Source organism: Centruroides vittatus, unplaced genomic scaffold (genome assembly GCF_030686945.1).
Source record: "Centruroides vittatus isolate TY-2023 unplaced genomic scaffold, ASM3068694v2 contig_299, whole genome shotgun sequence".
NCBI classification, from domain to species: domain Eukaryota; kingdom Metazoa; phylum Arthropoda; class Arachnida; order Scorpiones; family Buthidae; genus Centruroides; species Centruroides vittatus.
Genome location: NW_027121909.1, coordinates 631245 through 652061, shown reverse-complemented (window position 1 = coordinate 652061; position 20817 = coordinate 631245). Strand labels below are relative to the sequence as shown.

The following is a 20817-nucleotide window of genomic DNA, read 5'->3' as shown; positions in this document are numbered from 1 at the left end:
TTCACTGTAGGAATAATTTATTTCCTATTCATTTACAAATGGTCCACATCAGCCTCTCTTGGATTTGAAGTATTCACTGAGTACATCGTGAGCTTGTGTCTCTTTTCCATAATCCTAAATAAAAAAATTAATTTCTTTTGATAAAAGTTCTCAATATAAACTCAATATTATGTTGTCAATTTGCTTTTAAGAATTCAAATTTTAAATGCTGAATTTATATAAACACATTGTGTTCTTTTTTTAACACTCGAGAATCAACTGTATAATGAATTATTAAAATTATCATTTTATGAACAATTGAAGCTACATATTATTTTCTAAAACAAAAATGCTAAACACTGTGTTGTCTCAATCCATTTCACCATGATAAATTATAAAACATTTTTAATGTTCCAACAAAAGCCAAATGTATAAATGGATAATGCTGGCATTAAATTCAATTGTTTTGATTTCAATCATCATCTGCCTATTACTAATCATCCAAACATCACCAGGTCCAGATCAGGGCTACCTTCTTTTACAGAATAAAACATTTCAATTGGCTTTTATACAATCTAACTGGCTCCATCTGAAAACTCCACAACGTAACCCCTCATATATTTATACTCCTTATTTTACACTGTCCATTTCTCAAATATCATTTTTTATTTTATTTCTGAAAATATCATATACCTCAAAAATATACTTTATAACTTTTAATTTTTTCTTTTTAATTTTCATGTTTTTTAAAATGTGTTCTAATATATATTTTTTTAATTTGTTATTTTATTGTCACAGGGTTTGTTGTTACACAGGAATGGAAATCTTGTCTTACTCAGACTTTCCAATTGTAATTAAAATAAAAATGTATGTCAAATTATGTAAGAAAATTCAATACAGTTATCTACATATTTTTTCAAAGAATAGTGTTGCAGTTTAAAAGTGTAACATACCTTTACAACAACACAGCTACAGCCCACAACTTTTCTTGCTTTTCCTTCCTTGTCAATTTTACACAGACCGGCCCACTCACCAAGTTTCTTGTTGCTGTCAACCTAAAAATAACTTTCACAATGAATAAAAAATGGTTTAAATATATATAAATTTTAAGTGTTATAACAAATGCTTCAGATCAGGAATCCTCATGTTATTTACGGGTATATCAGTAGAGGGAGCCTTAGTTATCATCATTAGCAAGTTTATTATATATTTGTTATATAATACCAATTATAAAATAAGACTACCATTTTGTTAATATATCAACTTAAAAACCAAAAATACAGTACCTTAATGAGATTAATTTGATGTTCTGCACAGAGAGCCTCAACAAGTTTGACATACATTGGTTCATCACAATTTGTGGCTAATACACAGAGATGAGCCTGTCTCCTAGAATAAAACAAATGTTAATTGCCATTAAACTCTTTACTGTTAACTCAAATAATAACAGCATTTTTGCAAGTTTGTGAACTTATTTGTATGAAATTATGCATGAATATAATTGAAAATTCAGCAACACAAAATAATAATTAAAATCAGAATTTCAAAGAAATGTTTTTTTAAAAATGGTTTTTGTTTATAGATTGACAGATTTTTTTATTTAATGTGAAATTTTAATCTGAACAAATATCATTAATTAATTAATTAATTAAGGAAAAAAATGTTAGCTGCCTAAATTAGCAATAAATAGGAAAGTTTGAATCAGAATGGAATGAAGCAAAGCTTATATTTTTGCCAACAACCTTATTTTAAACAAAAACTGTTCTAATCAAATTAGATAAACCATGTAATCAGTGGTGATATTCGGCGGGTTCGCACAGGATCGTCCGAACCCGTTGTTAAAATTTTCAGTTTCCCAAACCTTGTTAAACACACGGAACATTTCTCAGTGGGTTTGTTTTTAAAAAAAAAAAAAAATATATTAAAATATGCGTATTATACTCTGTAATACTACTAAACTAGAGCCTTATACCACGTTCGTACCGAGCATTTCAATCTAGATTGTGAACAAGGTCAGGGAGTGTGTCTTGGTGCGATCTCTCTCAACCGTTTCAATCGAGGTTTAATCACGATCGATTCAATAGAGTTCTTGTAAGTAGATCCAGTGATAAGAGAGATCCCACAATGCCACGCGCGCGAGATAATACAAGATGGCTGTCGAACACGTGTCGGGGCTATGGACAGTGAAAGAAAAAGTATAATATATCTCGAGAGATGATGACACGTGTATTTCCAGAAGCGCCATTTCGCAGTAAAGATTACCCCTGCCTAAAAATAAGGTCGACAGCCCTAAAATATTAACGTTACCTGCCCTTCACCCATGGCTCGTTACGTTAACGGTACCTGCCCACTGATTGTTAGATATACAGTTGCAAGAAAAGGTATTGTATTTATTTCTATTCAAAATTTCCATTTCATTTGTCGGTGATTGTCAGGGAAAAATTTTCTGCTAGCGAACCCCTTGTTAAATATTTCGAATATCACCACTGCATGTAATATGTTAGGGTAACAACTGGGCAGAAATTTGAAATAATATTTTAAGCTAAGTTACTGTAAGTTTTAAAAGGATTTAAATGATTTTTTGTAATGACATGATCTATATGAGGCTATTACTGCTAATATATAAAAATTTTATCCAGCAGAGTATCCAAAATTACCTAAAAATGCTTGGAAGAAAACATTTTAATTTTGTAATTAAATGCAAAACAATTATGTATTCGAAAGATTCGTTTCTCCCACAATTCCTTAATGTTCCAAAATGCATATGTAGATCCAAGGAAGATCTCACCTAGATCGAAAACACTTGTCTTTAAACATTGATTATTAAACAGCACTGGAAATAAAGGCACTAAGTGGATTGATGTTTTTATTAGTGTAAAACAAAATATAAAAAACAATTACATTCATTAGTAATTTAAAAAGAAAAAACAAGGCTTCAAGTTAAAGTCAATTGAAAGAAAATAGCTATATGACCTATCCTAAAACAACTATAAAAATAATTATTTGTAATTGTTCAAATTTACTTTAATTAACATGAACAATGTCTCAATGAGAAAAGTTTATTGTCAGAATTACAATAGAACAAAAATCTTTAATAGAAAAATTTTGAAAGTTGAAATACATATATGTGGTACGATCCAAAAGTTCGGGGAATGCAGTAATCTATGACAACAAAAGCATGTATTTGAAGTTACAGTGTATGAAATGGATTCTACCAAACCACCTCTACACGTTCAGGTTAATTTCACCCATGTCACGTGATTAAACCGCGAGCGCTGCTGTTTTTTTCCGGAGATAGTTACCTTTGTCCTGCGACGTAATCAAAGTGGAGTTTCAAGAACAACCTCCAACATTAAATTTTGTCAGCGTTTAGGTAAAACACCTACGGAGATTTTAAAATTGCTAAGAAAGGTGTACGGTGATTCTACAGTGAAAGGTCATGATGAAGTCGAAATGTTGGAGGTTGTTCTTAAAACTCCACTTTGATTACGTCGCAGGACAAAGGTAACTATCTCTGGAAAAAACAGCAGTGCTTGAAGTTTAATCACATGACATGGGTGAAATTAACCTGAACATGTAGAGGTGGTGTGGTAGGAATCCATTTCATAAGCTGTAACTTCAAATACATGCTTTTGTTGTCATAGATTATTGCATTCCCCGAACTTTTGGATCGTACCATGTAGATATTTATTAATATTTTAAATAATTTACAACAGAATTTTCAATATATAAATATCATTGCAAAGTAATCAAAAGCAATTAATCTAATATATAAAACTTGCTATAGTAATCTCTTCATTTACATAAATTTACTACGACAATTGAAAATTTTTAATTAAATCAACTTTATAGAAGTTTATGTTATATGATAGTTAAAAAAAAAACTTCTTTTGATATATCACCAGTAACCTCTTATTTAGGTTATAATTAAAACAAACTTCAGTTAAAACTATTCTACCACAATAAGAGAATTTAATAACACAGTAGAAAGTCGTTTATCCGAAAGCCGATCAACCAAAACATCAGTTAACCGAAAGCATTCCAGTCAGACTGTTTTGCTGAATCAAACGTTTTTGATACTAGATTAACTTCCAAAATATACTTTTTTTGTTTTTGTTTGAAAAATTCAATTTTTCAATATATTTATTTTGTTTGAACAAAATAAAGAATGATTTTTTAACGATACAATAGCCACAATTATTATTTTAAAAAATTTACATTAGGCTTAACATTGACAAAAATTCAATGCATAGCGACACGTAACAGAAAAATTTCAACATGGGATAGGTTAATATATTTTTTCATACATAATTGCTTATCTGAAAAATAAGTTATCCAAATCACCCCAGTCCCCAATTGATTCGGATAAACGACACTCTACTGTACTGTATTTGAGTATACGGAACAGCAGCATCCCACTTTAAACAGCTTTCCACAATTTTATTTTTCTGCTGTTTTATGTGGAAGCAATTATTCATGCAAATGGAGGAATCACTGTATATTGAAATATCGTAAAAGTGTATGAAATATATAAAAAATTTTTTGTAGATACAATATACTTGCTAATCCAGCCTCTCAATTATCTGGCATATCTCCTGTATACTGTGCACCTCAGTTTCCATGAAAATTTTAGTTCATGTTAGTACATCATATAATTTTGCCTCCAAAAGGAATCAAGAACTAAAGGAGTCATGCCATTCAATGCTTTTAGGCCTATACATACTCACTAATCTAGCACCTCTCTGTGTAAGAAATGGTCAGATTAGCAAATAGTAGAATATTCCAATTTGTCTAATACTTTCATTTACTCAATTAAGCTCATCTATTTTGTTTACATTTGTTCCTGGTAACAACTATGCAGTAAGAATTTTTCATCTACTAAATGAATTTATCCTCCAAGTATTGCTTATGCTTTACAAATGAGCATTGCTTATCCTTTAGATTTGTAACAATGTTAAATTTTTACCAGTTATTCTATAGTTAAACCACAATTCATATCACAAACCTAAAATACTAAATTCAATTTATGTAATATAAAAAAAATACCATATTTTACGGACTATAAGATGCACCTTAATTTTTAAGCAATTTTTTAAAAAAATACCTATAAGATGCTACAGGCCGTAAGATGCACCTGAATTTTGGAGGCAATTTTTCAAAGAAAAAAGTGTGTCTTATAGTCCGTAAAATACGGTATCCACAAAACTGAAAAAACATCTTCATATTTTGTTCTTTTCAACACATCAGGAACACGTCTTTATGAGAGTTGACAGTTTATTTGAGTCTACTCAAAGTATTTTTAAAGGAAAATATTAGCTACAAAAATAAACAGTGGATCATGTAGAATGAAAAATGTTTTCACGGCTATATAAAGACAATAAAAATGACAAGGCATCGAAAAGGACAAAATACGAAGACAGTTTCTTCCAATTTCTTGAATATTTTTAAAAATATTTTATTGTTATCCTGACCATTTTATTCATTAATTAATTAACGTAATTCTTTTAATAAAAATAATACTTACTTATCTAATGCTTTTGCAGCTTCATGAAGACCTCTAGCCAGACCATCATGCATAAGAGCCATTTTCAAAACTTCCTGCAGAGCAGTGTTAACATCCATTGGCCCTGCTGCCGAACCTGGTACATCTCTAAAATTATTAAATTTACAACATAAGTAAAAAGCCAACAAATCCAATCTTCATGATTTACAAAATTATATATGTATTTTATTAGTTATCATAACATATTTATCTATTATACAATATATTCTTTATATTAATTTTTACTTTCCTGGTTATTATATGTAAGAGGGAAAGTATGGAAATGGGTAAAAAAATTACCCCCCAAGATTTTTACATTTTTAGACTCAGAACCTTGAAACCTCGTGAAATACAAAAAAAATTTGGATTTTTCCTGTATGTATGTATGTATATTAGTGTGTGGGGGTCACAGTTTTGTTCATTCTCTTTAAAGCTTAATAACTCCTGTGGTTTTTGTCAAAAATTTCTGAAATTTTGCAGGTAGGCTTGTGTATTAGAGGGACAAGAGGGTGGAGATAAATTTTGTGTCAAGAGGGTGGAGGGATAAAGGGGATTGTGTGTCATATCTCGAGTCAGGTTGGACTCAATGACGAGTTTACTTGTTTTTACAGTTTTTACTGTAAAAACAAGTAAAAATTTACGTTTTTTATAGTGCATTTACAGTTTTTTAAAATAAAATCCATCTCTCCTCTTAAAATTAAACTTTTTGTCATTTTATAATAATTAAAGCTAACTTTGCAGGCATACATAAGTTCAATGACAATGAATTTTAATAGTTTTAGGGTGATCCCACCCCACTATCCTCCTAATCAAAAAACCAATAAACATCTATATTTAGGAATTTAGTCATTGTGTTCATATGCCCATCTGCCTCTCTCAGATGCAATTTTGAATGGAGTAACAAGCTAAATTACATTTTACTAAATGACATGAAAGTCACTAATGGTTAAAACAAGTTTTATAACTTAATGGTGGTCATATGAAATTTATCAACTACTTGCACATTTTCAATGAGACAAAAATACGTTTTCATGGCAATATAAGTGAAAAAGTCAATATGCATTTTCACTAGTGTTATTTGATCTACAACTTTCCCACTTTTCCCAATTCACATTTCCCCTCTTTAAAATCTTAGCCATTCATCCTCTCATATTGCCCCATAGTGTTTATGATACATTACACAACCCTTTTCACATATTGACCTCCTTAAGTATATATATTATACTTATTTTCACACATTTAACATGCATCAATTTATCTCTTTTGGACTTTCCTTAATATTCTTGCATACATTGTTAATTAAATTTCCTCAATATTTTGCTTAGCAAAGCAAATGAGCACAAAACTGTCTGGCTAACAAGATACAACATGAGATACTTTTGAGATGAGGCAGTTTTGATTATCAACTTGTGGTTTCAGTTTGTAAAAAAAGCAAAACAGCTTTAAAAAACCAAAAGAACTTCTGTTTTACTTTAGACTTGTTTTCAATAATATATAATTGTTGGAATTTAAAAAATTTCACTCACTCATACTGTTTATCATATTTCTATTTTTCCATATTTTTTACAGCTAATTTCAATGTATCGTTTGTTGCTTTTAATAAATAAATTTCAAAATGGTTGCATTTTTTAAAAATAAATAATAGTAAAAAGACTTTATTCAGTCTTGTTCAGCTCACACTATAGTATCAAAACTTTCACCTTTACACTGGAAAATTTATAACAGACATTAAACATTTTGACAGTTATAAATTTTCCAGCCTAAAAGGTGAAAGTTCTGGTAAAAAAATTTGCAACAATTACAACCTTTTTAAAAATTTGGGTTTCTTGGTAGGCAAAGACATTTGTGCATTTTTAAATAATTTTAGAGTTAAAAAATGTGTGTAATCATGTGTAAAGCAGCACACACACTAAAAACAGATCATTCCATGGCATTGGTGAGGATGCCTGTTATGTTCAATTCTAATTAGACTGAGCAAATAATTAAAGTAATACTAGATGTAATACTAATTTATAGATTCATTAAATTTTAAGTTGGGCAAATTATTATTTTTTTTTTAGCTTATTTTGGAAACAATCTGCTTTTTCTTTGTTTTTGCCATCATGTACCTAGCCTTTGTAAATGTTTCAGCCAAAAACTGAGGTGGCTGGAGCACCTATGCACTGAAAGCTAAGTTGCAAAGACAGGGTTAAACTTTTAAAGCACCCCCTCATTCAGCTAATGAATGAATCACATTTTGTGTCACATTGGTGTTCTAAACAGCTTTTTAATGTTGAAACACAGACCCAATTGTTATGTTTGCATCTGACCTCTGCATGTCAGATACCAAATGTTGTCTCCAACTTGATTTTCTTTTGGGATGAAAGTGACAAGCAAACATTCTGATGGGGCAGATAATAATGGTAAGATAACATTTTTGTAAACACACCACATCCTTATAATGCATTGTAATGATTATCTGCATCATGCAATTTACTGACAATCCATTTACAAAACAAAAATTTAAGTGTGTTAATTGGCTATGGATGAGACAGATACATTATATAAATTTATTTCAAGTAGCAATTTTAATTAAATTACTTTAAAACAATCAAGAAAAATTTTAAGAGCAAAATAGAACTGCACTAACAAAACTGGATTGCCATCATCATCTGGAATAGGAATCTTTTTCATCTGAAATGACTATAAACACAAAACTAGGAAAGAATTTAAGAGATATATAACTCAGAACCACAGTGCAGTCACTGAAAGTCATACTCTATCTTGATAGTAATACATTTAATTTTTTGTTTAATATGAATTAATGAATACAATATAATGATTCACACCTAAACCAATTTATGACATTATTATTTATTAATTAATACCAAAATATCCCATTAATAATTGTTTTTTTGGTACTTTTCAGTTAACAGAATGCCAGCCAATATGTACAGCTGCAGGTAAGATTCAAGCTCTGAATGAAGGGTTTCACACCACCCAGAATTGACAACCATTCAAAAGATATTCATCCCCAAAGGCCAGTTTTAACACTTATAAATCTTATCACCTATTCTACTTGCTTCGCATATAGATGTGCACCTCTGTGCTCACTATCACTCACCTCAGCACCCAGATACTCGGACTGTGCACCACGGAGTACTTGATGTTATATAGATTTAGGGGTATGGGGGGCAAGTCCCTGAGCTAAATTGTTGAACAAGTTTCTTCTGACCATTAACCAAAAAGAATCTTTTTTCAATGGAGTAAGGGTCAAGTTATAAACTCCGTAACATAACTGTAACCTTGTCCATATCATATCCCATAAGAAATGTTTGGATTGATTAAGCTTTTAGAGCAGGGATGCAGAGAATTGATGAACTGTGCATGTACTAAGTCACCATCAGTCGAAATACAATTGGCAGTTGTGCCGGAAACAACCAACAAAACTTTGACAAATAGAAAACATTGACAGTCAAGAATGTGCTGCCATGATTGCATTGTTGGCAATCAGTATAGGCACTTTTATTATTAATAAAAAGCAGAAAGGTTGATGACAAATATGCCCCATCAACGTAAACAGGTCACTTTGCCAAATTCAGCCCCCTAGTGGCCAAGCAATTCCATTCGCTGAACACTGGAGTTCGGTCATGGGTTCGCATTGGCCACATGGAGTGTTCTAGGTTTTCTCTATGTCTGTAACACCTGAATAGAAGTCAGTTACATTTAGAAAGGACCTCACGGAAGGTATTCCTCCTGAGGCAGATCGCACAAGTGCTGCATTGCCAAAACTTAATAAACAAACACATTTCCAATTCATTTTATTTCTTTATTTACATTCTCCAATGTTCACCATTTTACTAATCACAGTCATTGGTGCCAGTGTGTTACTAGATTGGGCAAAAAGTAACCCGAATTGGTTGAAACGTAACTTTTGATCGACAATGCTAGACAATATAAAACTTTAAGATAAGAATTACTTTGCTCATAAAAAATATAATAATAAAATGAATAAATAATTATAGTGTTAGATCTGGTAACATCAGTCGATGATTTTACGCATGCTCACGATAGACTGCTTCAGAAGCCACGATGAACCAGAAACCTTCTGAAGATGCTAACCACTGTACCATGGAACTTGATGGTTGGAAAAAGTGAACTGAGGCAATATTTTGTTCTGTCCAATTCACAAAGTAATAACTCTGGAGTAGATTTTATTTAAATTCAAACTCTAAATGAGGGATTTTGCTTATATGGGTATGCTCTACAGCTCGGATAAGGTCCGAAACATCTCATTCAGAGCTTGAATTGAGCCCTATTTTTGTTTCATCAAAATGTTTGCTTGTAAATTCCATAGCTACAACATGCAACGGTTAATGTTACCTATGGTAGCAAACATGGCGGCTCGTCTCTGAAACAGTGGAGATGCACAAACTAACCTATTCTAATAAATTACCATAATTATTGCCAACCAAATTATTAGAATAGGGGTAATTTATTAGTTAGAATAGGTTAGGTTAGTACGTGTGTCCACACTGTTTCAGAGCCGCCATGTTCACTACCAGAGGTAACATTAACCCATGCAACAAACAATACTGTTGCCATGCTGTAATGTGCTTTGAAATTAACTCCAAAGAATTTTTTAAGCAATCTGTTCATTCAAACTCACAATTGAAAACTAATCAATTAAGTATATCACTGATAATTTACTTCCTCTGCCTATATAATGACTTGTGAGTGTCAGAGTCAATAATTTGGAAGGTTCTACTAAACATACTGCTGATATGAATTTAAGAAACAGCATATCATTTATATATAAATGACACTATTAATTTTTTCCGCCATTACGTAAATGTGCATATGGTTCCATTGTTATCGAGGGTTTCAATTAAAACCTACAAACCGTATTTTTATAACAATTTTCTTAAGGAAAAAATCACATATTAAATATACACAAACAGTTTAAAAAGGTTAAAGATATGATATTAAGTATAATATATTTTAAAATTTTATTTATTACAAGTATTTTTACTCACCCTTCAACATCAGACATATTTCTATCTTATTGAAATAAATCCTATACAAAATATAATAATACGATGATAATTCAAATAAGAAACATTAAATTAAAAAAAACATAGAAATAAAGTGGATGCAAACGGATTAATAAAGCAAACCTCTCACAGGTCAATGCAATATGCACGTCCTCCCTTTGAGAGCGAGAGAAAGAAAATACACGCGGTGCTGGATTGCAAGATGACATACTATCTTATTATTTCTACCGCCAAAACATAGCCATAAAAATTCATAGGATTTCTTTTATTTAAAAATATATTTAAATATATAAATTTAATTATTATAAAATTATTTTTGAGATAGCATTGATGATTTTCCAAGTATCACGGCTTTAACTACTTCAAAATGCATTCTTTTTTTTTAACTTTTTCCGCCCTGTGGGCACTAAGAGGGCCTCTTTTTAGCAAGCCCATTATGGGTTCAGTCAGTCCCATAATGGGGCGGCCGGGTGGTGAGGAACGGGACCCGACATATCAACAGACCATCCCCGAAAAATTCCTAGGGCTTTACCGACCCGTCCGGATACGATTCCGGATCCCCAGAGAGGTAAACTGCCACCTTGACCGCTTAACCATCCGACCGTAACTTTCACATAAAAGATAAGTTTCGCGAACATATTACCCCCGTTATTTCAGCACTTATTTGTGCCATTCCACAGCCCAGACATCGGAATCTATCTTATCTTAGATATCTGAGACATCTGGAATCAAAATAAAATTTATTATTTTTTATTATGATATTTAAACAAATGATAAAACTTTTTCACGACTGCTTGGACATACGCGGGAAATAATGCCTTCCGGGAGGTCTTTTTATGGGTAACTGGCCCCTATTCAGGCGTTACAGAAGTGGAGAAAATCTGGAAAACTCCATGTGGCCAGCCCGTCCTGAAGAGGCGCAAACCCATGACCGAACTCTTAAGCTTCCTGTATTAGTTCCATTTTCCACCAGGAATCTCAACTCTTACCCTCAATTATATGCACATAATTCTTAAGCAGAAATCTTTCATGAAAATGCAAGTCACATATTCGCAATTTTCTTGTGAGTTGTAAATCTTTTCGAAGTATTATACATTTCCACTTATTTAATTGATTCAGAAGTGGTGTAAAAAGAATGTCACTTCTCAGCAGATTTGCAGTAACCAGACTTATACCAAGTCACAAACACTTATTTGTCATTGTTGTTGTTTCTTTCTCTTTGTAGAAAAAAATTATAAAAATGCTTGAAAATGGCAAGACTATCTACTAACCAAATGGATAAACCAACTTCTTCCCTTTATCTCCCCACCACTCAACCTTTAAATAAACGAAAAGACGCGCACTAACATTATTAATTTTAATATCCATATATAAATAAATTTTTATATGCACATACGTATGTGTTATATTAATATATATATACCATTGATCCAACTGTTTGTATATAATTTGAAATCTGTAACGGAATTCCTAAAACGCCCACTAACGGCGCTTTATTCTGAGCCTAGCTGAATCCATAATGGACTTCCTTAACAAGCCTCTTTTAGTTTCCCAACGGTAGAAAGAGTTTTTTTAAAAAAATAAGGATCATTAAAACAGAAATAAATCAATAAATACGCATTAAATTAAAAAAAACATCAAATATTTATTTTACTATCGTCACGACTTAATTAACATTATCGGCTACAATACATCTTTCCATTGTTTTACTTTCTTTTTTGTAAGTGACGATTTTCGAATGAGAAAGAAACTTTAGCGATTTCTTGCTTCGTTTTTTCAAAATAATTGCTTCGGATATAAATGTGAGTAATATTTTGACAGACTTTACAATATACTGTACAGATATTCTAATAAAAGTAGAATTACTGATCTAGAAATTTCTCACTGAGTAATCATAAGGTTCTTCGACATAATTAATTATAATAAAAAATTCATTTTAAGATAAATTTCAATATTTTCAACTTATTTGGCATATTGCAATCAGTTGAATATAGTGTTCGATTCGAAATCAGTTTAAAATATGGAAAACTCTTTGCGTTGAATTAATAATCTCTATTATTTCTCCTATTTATTTTCATGACGATTTTGCTTTATTCAAAATATCCGGTAGTTGTAGTTCTGTAATGTAATGTGCACTTCATTTTCATGTTTATTTCTAGAAATCCGTCAAATCAGCATTATGCCACAACTTTCAATAGATTTCTTTACTTGAATATTTTTGTTGAGTTTTACTTTTTGAACCTGGATTTATCAATAAATGTGTTGGAGAACGTTCCAAACTGTCACTGTGACTATCGTTGCGAACTTTTCGCCTATTGTTTGTTTGCCGAGTCGCTTTTAATTTTAATATTAACTTAAACAAAAAGACAGAATCAGAGCTAAACCCATCAAAAGTAGTTTTTACTTAACCGCAGGCGCCGAATTTTATTCCGCCGATAATTTTCGATTGTCGTTTTATAATAATTCGTTCATTCTGGTAGTTAGTTTTCACTTTTGTATTTCAGTGAATTCGAATGTGGAAGAAATTTCAGGTGGCTTAGGGCAACGGGGATGTAGCTTCATCGGTAGAGCACTTACTTTGCACGAGAGATCGACGCTCGGCGTCTCCGTCTGCCGCTGTTATTTTTACAAACGTTTGCAATGAATAAATTTTTCGGCATTACAAAAAGTAGTTGGTTTCTCCGTTTCACACTTCTGAAAAACGCTAACGACGAGTACCGCGCGCGTATCTGTGGATCGGTTTACACTTCGCTTCATTACAGTGAAAGTCGTGTACGACACTTATTATCTGCAAATTGACTTTTGCCAATTTTATAAACCTCCGATTTGTCTCTGTAAGCTGTAGTGAAAGTGTTTGGAAAAAACAGTTGGCGAAGCGTTTCTCATTGACGCCTGCAGCCGATGGCAAAGCGCGCGTAGCCTACTTTTAGAACCTGTGACGTTCTTCGTTCGCAACTGCCTAACAAACGCCAATCGAGTGAACAGTTTACAGATGGTATTTCAGCCAGTTAGATGCCGGGGACGTAGCTCAGATGGTAGAGCGCTCGCTTAGCATGCGAGAGGTACCGAGATCGATACTCGGCGTCTCCACACTCGTTTTTTTAGTGTTTAAAATTCCATTATATCGATTGTATAAATGATCGAATTCTCGAAATACTTCCGAGATTTTTGCTAAAGTTAGCAAATATTTCTGTCTGAAATTTAGATCGAGTATTCTGTCTGTCATACATGTGGCTGGAAACGTTTCCGTCTTGCAACTTTGAAACTTTTCGGTTGGCCAAAATTCTTATCGTTTCGCAAACAAAGTGCAAGTACACCGTCACTATAAAGTCGGTAGCAGCGATGGACTTGAGTATCAAGTCTCCAGGTGTTACGAAGCGCAAAGAAAAAAAAATTTTATTAAATGGAGGCGCCGAGTATCGATCTCGGTACCTCTCGCATGCAAAGCGAGCGCTCTACCATCTGAGCTACGCCCCCGACGTTCAGAACGCCTTTACGGTTCGTTTGCATTCTTTCATTATCTACTGCCAAGTAACGTTTCCACAGTTGCTATCGATTATCTTCGTGTTTTCGGCTGAGCGATGCGGTTTTGGTGTGAAGCTTGGAAATTCTCGGATTGTGGTCACATTCGAAGAAAGGGGAGAATAAATGAAAGTGTCTGGAATCAGAACCGGTTTCGGTACGTATGCAGTGCGTGCATGATCGACGGAAGCCAAATTCTTTGGCGGCAGATAGTGCACTAAACAAATAGAATTTTTAATACTGTAAATATAATGATCAACAGATTCCTGCCGTTCATTATCTAACTGCTTTCAAGGAGAGGGCAATTTTCCGAATTACGTGTAACCTGCTTCTGCGCTTTCTATATTTGTTTTTAAATACTATGTGTCGAACTCCGTGATCGAGATTTAGGAAGGACGGATTACAGTTGAAATTTATACGTCTACAATTTTTTCAAATTGCAGCTCCATTTAACCACTAAAACTTAATACCATCAGTTCCTCCTAATACACAAACCTCCCTGCAAAATTTCAGAAATTTTCTACAAAAAGCACAGGAGTTATTAACCTTCAAAGAGGATAAACAAAATCGTACCACACATACACATTAACATTCATACATACAGAAAAACTCCTCGAATTGTTTTGCATTTCTCGACGTTTCAAAGTCCAGAGTTCAAAGATGTAAAATTTTTGGGGATCATTTTTTGGCCATACTTTTTACTTTCCAAGTTATTATATATAACAGAGCCTAAAAAGTAAAAAAAAAAATTAAAATTAAAATTAAAATTTATTTGTTCGAACTTCAAGGTGTCCGCCTACCGCTCTGGAGACCAAAAATAAATCCGGATAGATCGAATAAGCCCGTAAATTTTTACGGGTAGTCTGTTCCGAATATATTCGTTCCTCACCATCCGACCATCCAATTGTGGATTTGGCCAAATCGTTCTTAAACGCAGCAACTTCCGGTTTTATGCGGAGTATAAATTCGATCAAAGCTTCGTAACACGATTCTATTCTTATGGATGGATACAGGTTTTCGATTTGATAGAATTAGCCAAGTTGATATGTTATGAGTCCTTCTTCAGCTATGATAAGCATGTGTACAGACAAAAGAAGGGTGTACCTATGGGAAGCCCGATGTCAGGGTTGTTATGTGAGCTGGTTTTACGCAACTTAGAGCAGCACGTGGTTAATAGATTTAAAGAAGATATTATATTTTACAAGAGATATGTTGACGACGTGTGCATTATTTGGTATAACAGCGAAAATATACACCAGTTCCTACAAGTAATCAACACCACCAACAATGATGGTTTGAAGCTCAAGTTAGAGCAAAAGAGTCAAAAACGAATACATTTTCTTAATATTGACATATAGTTAAAAGGAGATTATATAACAAAAGGTATTTACATAAAACCAACGCCTCTCTACATACCAGCTAACGGGAATGACCCGTAAGGATACAAAATGTCAGCATTTCGTGCACTCATTAGGAGAGAGTTTACTTATTGCTCTAATATACTAGACATGATTAAGGAGATTGATAGAATCAAAGAAGTAGCTTCAGGTTTGGGATACGGCAAAGGTACAATTGAAAAGCTAATCAAAAGTTATGAAAAAGGCCAAACGACGAGAACCAGAACAGGGCAATTTAAGATCACCAAATTCACGTATAATAAAAACATCAGGGACATTATAAAGCAGGTTTCAGACAAAAAACACTCTAGAATTGTTTATAAAAGAGCCCCTAACTTATATAATATTCTCAGGAACGACAAGCTTAAAAAAGAAGAAACAGCGGGAATGTATAAAATTCCGTTTGAAAACCAACAACTAAGGATTAAGGACTACATTGGAGTCACAAAACGGAATTTAGCTGTTAGGATTAAAGAGCACAGATATGACGTTAATAAAGGGAACTGTAACACGGTTTTGTCGTGTATGGCGCAAGCGGAAGCTTCCATGGTTAAATGGAATGAAGCATCTACAGTAGAGCATCGATTATCCGACTCAATTGGGGACTGGGGTTGGTCGGATAACTGAAAAAACGGATAACCGAAACGTATGAAAAAATACAGTATTAGTATAGTATATTAGTATGGCCGGATGGCCGAGCGGTAAAGGTGGCAGCCTACTGTTCTGGGGGACCCGGGATCGAATCCGAACGGGTCGAATAATCCCCAGGAATTTTTCGGGGGGTGGTCCGTTCGAATATGTCGGGCCCCGTCCCTCACCACCCGGTCGCCCCATTGTGGGCCTGGCCGAACCCATAATGGGCCTACTAAAAGAGGCCCTCTTAGTGCCCACAGGGTGGAAAGAGTTTAAAAAAAAAAAAAGTATATTAGTATATCCATGTAATTAGTATTTTTTATTATTATTTTATTTAGAGATCATCACTTCCCCTCTCGGGGATCAGTCTCCCCGCACCGCTAACGCACAACGGGGATAGAAACTAGCATACATGGGAATCCTTTTCCAAAACGTAACATAAGAACAGTACATAACAAATAAAAGAAAGTACCAAACTGAGCACCTCGCTCAGAAAGTAGAATTAACATTGGAATAGAGTCACTTTGCTCTTTAAAATAGTACGAAAAAAGTCCTTTAACTTGTTAAAAGTAGTTTCCTTCCTTATAAGATGATAAAACTCACAGGGCCAAGATAACCCTTCATCCAAAGCCGTCCACTTTAGGTAATATCTCTCCTCTTCCCATTGAGTACAATCGTACACAAGATGTTCCAGAGTTTCAATTTCCTCTCCACAGACACACGTAGCATCACGACATAAGTTAAACCTTCTCCTATAATTACCCAGACCATCATGACCGGATAGGCACACCATCATAGTTCGTTGCAGCCTGAACCATTTCATCTGACTAAGCCTCTCTTCAACATTGGGTAGAAATGTAAAAGTCCTTCGTCCTTTATCGCTATGGATCCAACCTTCTTGCCATTTCCTGATTGTCAAAGTCCTCAGCTCCTTCTTAACCCAACTGATAGGAACATAACGAAAAACTGGAATGTGTCCATTAGCCGCATTCTTAGCCAAGTAATCCGCACGCTCATTTCCAATGATACCGGCATGCGCCCGAACCCATTGGAATTGGATATGATCCACCAGATTACTATCACATAACATAGTATGGATCCGAAAGACTTGCGCATGAGTCGAGCTCCTATCCAACATGGCCTCTAAAGCACTCCGACTATCAGTATTTATCCGTATTCCTTCCAACCGATGATTCTTGATACACCAATCTACGGCCTTTTCTATTGCCAGTAGCTTCCGCCTGGTAAATGGAGCAATATAATTCCAACGTAAACATTTCATGATAGATTTCCTCCTTGAATTCATAAACAACAAAGCTGGCACCCGTACCCGAATCCAACCGGGAACCATCCGTATAAATATCCGTCTTTATTCGGTAAATAGCCTCAACATTAACAGTACATCTCTTGGCTGGATGTGGCAAATACTTAGCCAGAACTCCCCTGTCGAGATTACGCAGATTAAACGAAAGACCAAACAAATTGTCTTCCCTAGTATTCTTAATCCAATACCGCTTGGCCCGTTCCTCAATAATTAACTCCACAGGCGCTTTGCCTGCAAGCACCATAAGGGCCTCTGTCGAAGTGGTCCTAAAACACCTCGTCATCCGTAATAACGCCGTCCTTTGCGCCTGCCGAACATACCTCTGTTGCGTAGTATTTTTCGCCTTTTCCCACCAGGCTGACGCAGCATAAGTCATGATCGGTATAAACATCCCGTCGTAAATTGCCTTCATAGCATCCGCTTTTAACCCCCAGGTGCCGCTAGCAACTTGGGCAAGCTTAGAAAAAATAATATTACTTTTAATCTTCAAGTTCTTGATGTGCTCATTCCAACTTAATCGATTATCCAAAATCACACCTAGGTAACGCAGATGAGGAACTATAGCAATCTTCTCACTTCCCATCTTAATAATTGGAGGTCGCTTCTGAAGAGCAGAAGAAAAATTTCTTGCAAAAACAATCGCTTGAGTCGTCTTAGGATTAAAGAGCAACTTACTCTCCATCCCCCACCGGACAATATCCTCTAATAGACTACTACAACTGACCTCAATATCCATACGGGACTTGCCCGGACAAACCACCATAATATCGTCGGCATACGATGTACAACGAATCCCTTTATCGATAATCTTCCGAAGAATAATATCAAATTGAATAATCCAAAAGCTCGGCCCAGACTTCGAGCCCTGTGGGCAACCCCTTTCGAGGGACTTCTCAACCTCGATGTAGTTTAAAGTGTACCTAGCTTTACGCTCAGTGAAGTAATCCTTCGCTAGATCATATAAGTTCCGTGGACAATGAGTTTTCCGTAGTTGATGCAGAATAATCTGCCACCACGCACAGTCAAATGCACCTTTAATGTCCAGGCTAATCGCAACTGCATACTTGGCATCATGTAAAACGTCCTTAATATCCTGAATCACCTTATTTATTGCATCATCAGTGGCGCGTTGAGTCCTAAATCTAAACTGGACTTCACTTAACAGGTTGTCATGCTCCCAATACCACATAATCCTTTTAATCATCAAGTCGTCGAGAATCTTCCCCATAACAGGCAAAAGACTAATTGGCCGAAAGCTGCTAGGATCCATCATATCCCTTTTACCTGGCTTTGGAACTATAACTACCTTTGCCTTCTTCCACCTGGTAGGGAAAACCCCATGTAGCAGACAGGTGTTAAAAACCTCCTGGAGAACATCCGGACAGACCTCCCAAATTGCCTGAACTATCTGAATGACCAAGCCATCCTCACCAGGGGCCCGATTGGCCTTAATTCTCCTCATACACTCCTTGATTTCCTCAGCAGTGAAAGGAGGGTCGTCCCGCTCCATGTAGCATTCACCCACCTCCTGCCTGATTTGTCGATGAATATCTTGATCAGACAAAATATCATCCAACGGAAGAAGTGATCAAGAAGAAACCTCATAGTATCACCTATGGAAGTGGTGTATCCAGAAGGAGTATGAATAGATGTAGGAATATTCCTTGGCTTTAGCTTCCCAGTATTTATCTTGAAAATAAAATTCCACGGGTTAGCCGAATTTTCTTCACAGTAGGTTCTCCAAGAAGCCAGCTTATAATCCTTAATCTTAGCCTTGTAATACCTCTCAAACTGAAGGTAGACATTCCTCCGTTTGTTCCTTTCAATACAATTCCGGCAACTTTGGAACCTCCTCCTCAACCTGTTATTATTTCTTCTCATATTCGTAAGATCACTATTCCACCATGGAACAAGGTGCCTCCCTGGATGCCTTAACGGAATACAATGCACACAAATATCATCAATCTTCTGTAAAACAATATCCAGCTTATCTTTAGCGTCTTCCCTAGTTGGGGAATTCCGTTGAATCAACGGACGGAGATCCCTAGTACACCTGGTTAAGAATCTTGACCAGTTAATCCTGTTAATGTCGAACCTCCTACTCACAATCATCTCACAAACCTTTGGGAGTTGAAAGTTAAACGAAATAGGGGAATGATCACTAAGGCAGCTATCTGCCCTTACTTCCCAGTCCTTTATCCAAGCAAGTCCTTGATTATTACTGATGGTAAGATCGATCCAGCTTTGTCCACGTGGACCCACAAAAGTTGGTGGAGATTAATAACATGTAACTCCTGCTCAGCCAAAAAGTCAACGAAATCATCAGCCTCCAGATCCTGCGCAGTACCACCCCAACTGGGGGAATGAACGTTAAAATCACCACAAAATATAATAGCATGTCCTGGGAACTTCCGCACAATCCGCTCGATGTTTTCCAAAGTACTAGTAATCGAATCACCAAATGGCCGATATAAACTACAAACAATAATCCGTTGACCATAAACTAGCACCTCGCAACAAACGCAGCAAAAATTGCTTAAGTCCTGATGAAAGAGAACATCCATATCATTGTTAGAAATAACAACTGCAGCTAGTGGTCGCCCACCATTCACTTGAAGTACACGTAACCTCCTTCCTAGGCAGGCCACGGAACCATGGACCGAATACGGCTCCTGAATTATCGCAATATCTATCTGTTCCATCCATTTATTCAGTTCGGAGTTGGCCGCAACTGCCTTTTGAAGATTAATTTGCATCACCGTAATTTCCTGCATAGTATCAAGTGCTGTCGTCGCCATAATCAGTTCTACTAATAGTTATCGCTTTTATTCTCTGAACAATAGGACATTTCTTATCCAGGGCATTATGCCTTGTATCTCCTAGTTTTTCATTTTTACAGTTTATACACAACCTTATAGTATTCCTGTTAGGGCAATCTCTATACCGATGTCCTTAGTATATTAGTATATCGCTATTAACCTACTTCGCGTTGAATTTTCATCGATGTTAAGCCTAACAAAATTTTAAAAAAAAATAATAATCGTCGCTATCGTATCGTTAAAAATTATTTCTTTAATTTGCACAAAATAAATGCCTGAACTATCTGTACTGCACTGCAGTGTTTCTCAAACTTTTTGGACCGCACTTAAACTTCTGCACTTAAAAATTTCAAAGGATCCCCGAAGAATAAGTGTGTCGAAAAACATCCCGGAGGGAGGTGGTTAGGATCGTATTTAAATATTTATATTATTATTATTATTATTTATACGTGCAATTTATTTAAGTAAAAATTATTTTATATATTTTTTATTTCTATTATTTCTAAACATGAATCCATACTAAATTTATAAAATATTTGAAAAAATTGATCTGGCATCAATTTTTCAG

General features: G+C 34.7%; 1 protein-coding gene and 2 non-coding genes across 4 annotated transcripts; 1 reads left to right on the top strand and 2 right to left on the bottom strand.

Moving 5' to 3' along the window:
* On the bottom strand, window positions 1-10767 carry RpS12 (ribosomal protein S12). 2 transcript variants are annotated; one of them, XM_067267258.1, is made up of 6 exons: window positions 10678-10767; window positions 10537-10577; window positions 5504-5629; window positions 1266-1368; window positions 933-1034; window positions 1-114 (listed from the first exon to the last, which is right to left on the bottom strand). In XM_067267258.1, the coding sequence occupies exons 2-6, from the start codon at window positions 10551-10553 to the stop codon at window positions 49-51; spliced, it is 414 nt and encodes a 137-aa protein (XP_067123359.1). In that variant the 5' UTR covers window positions 10554-10577; window positions 10678-10767; the 3' UTR covers window positions 1-48. The 2 variants fall into 2 exon arrangements, with proteins under 2 accessions (XP_067123359.1, XP_067123360.1); XM_067267259.1 differs by having other exon boundaries at window positions 10685-10750.
* A 2804-nt stretch (window positions 10768-13571) lies between these two features.
* TRNAA-AGC (transfer RNA alanine (anticodon AGC)) lies at window positions 13572-13644 on the top strand. Its single transcript has one exon. It is a non-coding gene; the product is annotated as a tRNA-Ala (tRNA).
* Window positions 13645-13958: 314 nt separating this feature from the next.
* TRNAA-UGC (transfer RNA alanine (anticodon UGC)) lies at window positions 13959-14031 on the bottom strand. Its single transcript has one exon. It is a non-coding gene; the product is annotated as a tRNA-Ala (tRNA).
* Between the last annotated feature and the right edge of the window lie 6786 nt (window positions 14032-20817).

Bases quoted from the DNA above. Each gene is read 5' to 3' on its own strand.
- RpS12 (XM_067267258.1), bottom strand. The intron at 1,369-5,503 runs GTAAGTATTATT...GTTTTATTCTAG, and splicing joins GCTGCAAAAGCATTAGATAA to GAGACAGGCTCATCTCTGTG. The intron at 115-932 runs GTATGTTACACT...TTTTTTATTTAG, and splicing joins GTAGCTGTGTTGTTGTAAAG to GATTATGGAAAAGAGACACA.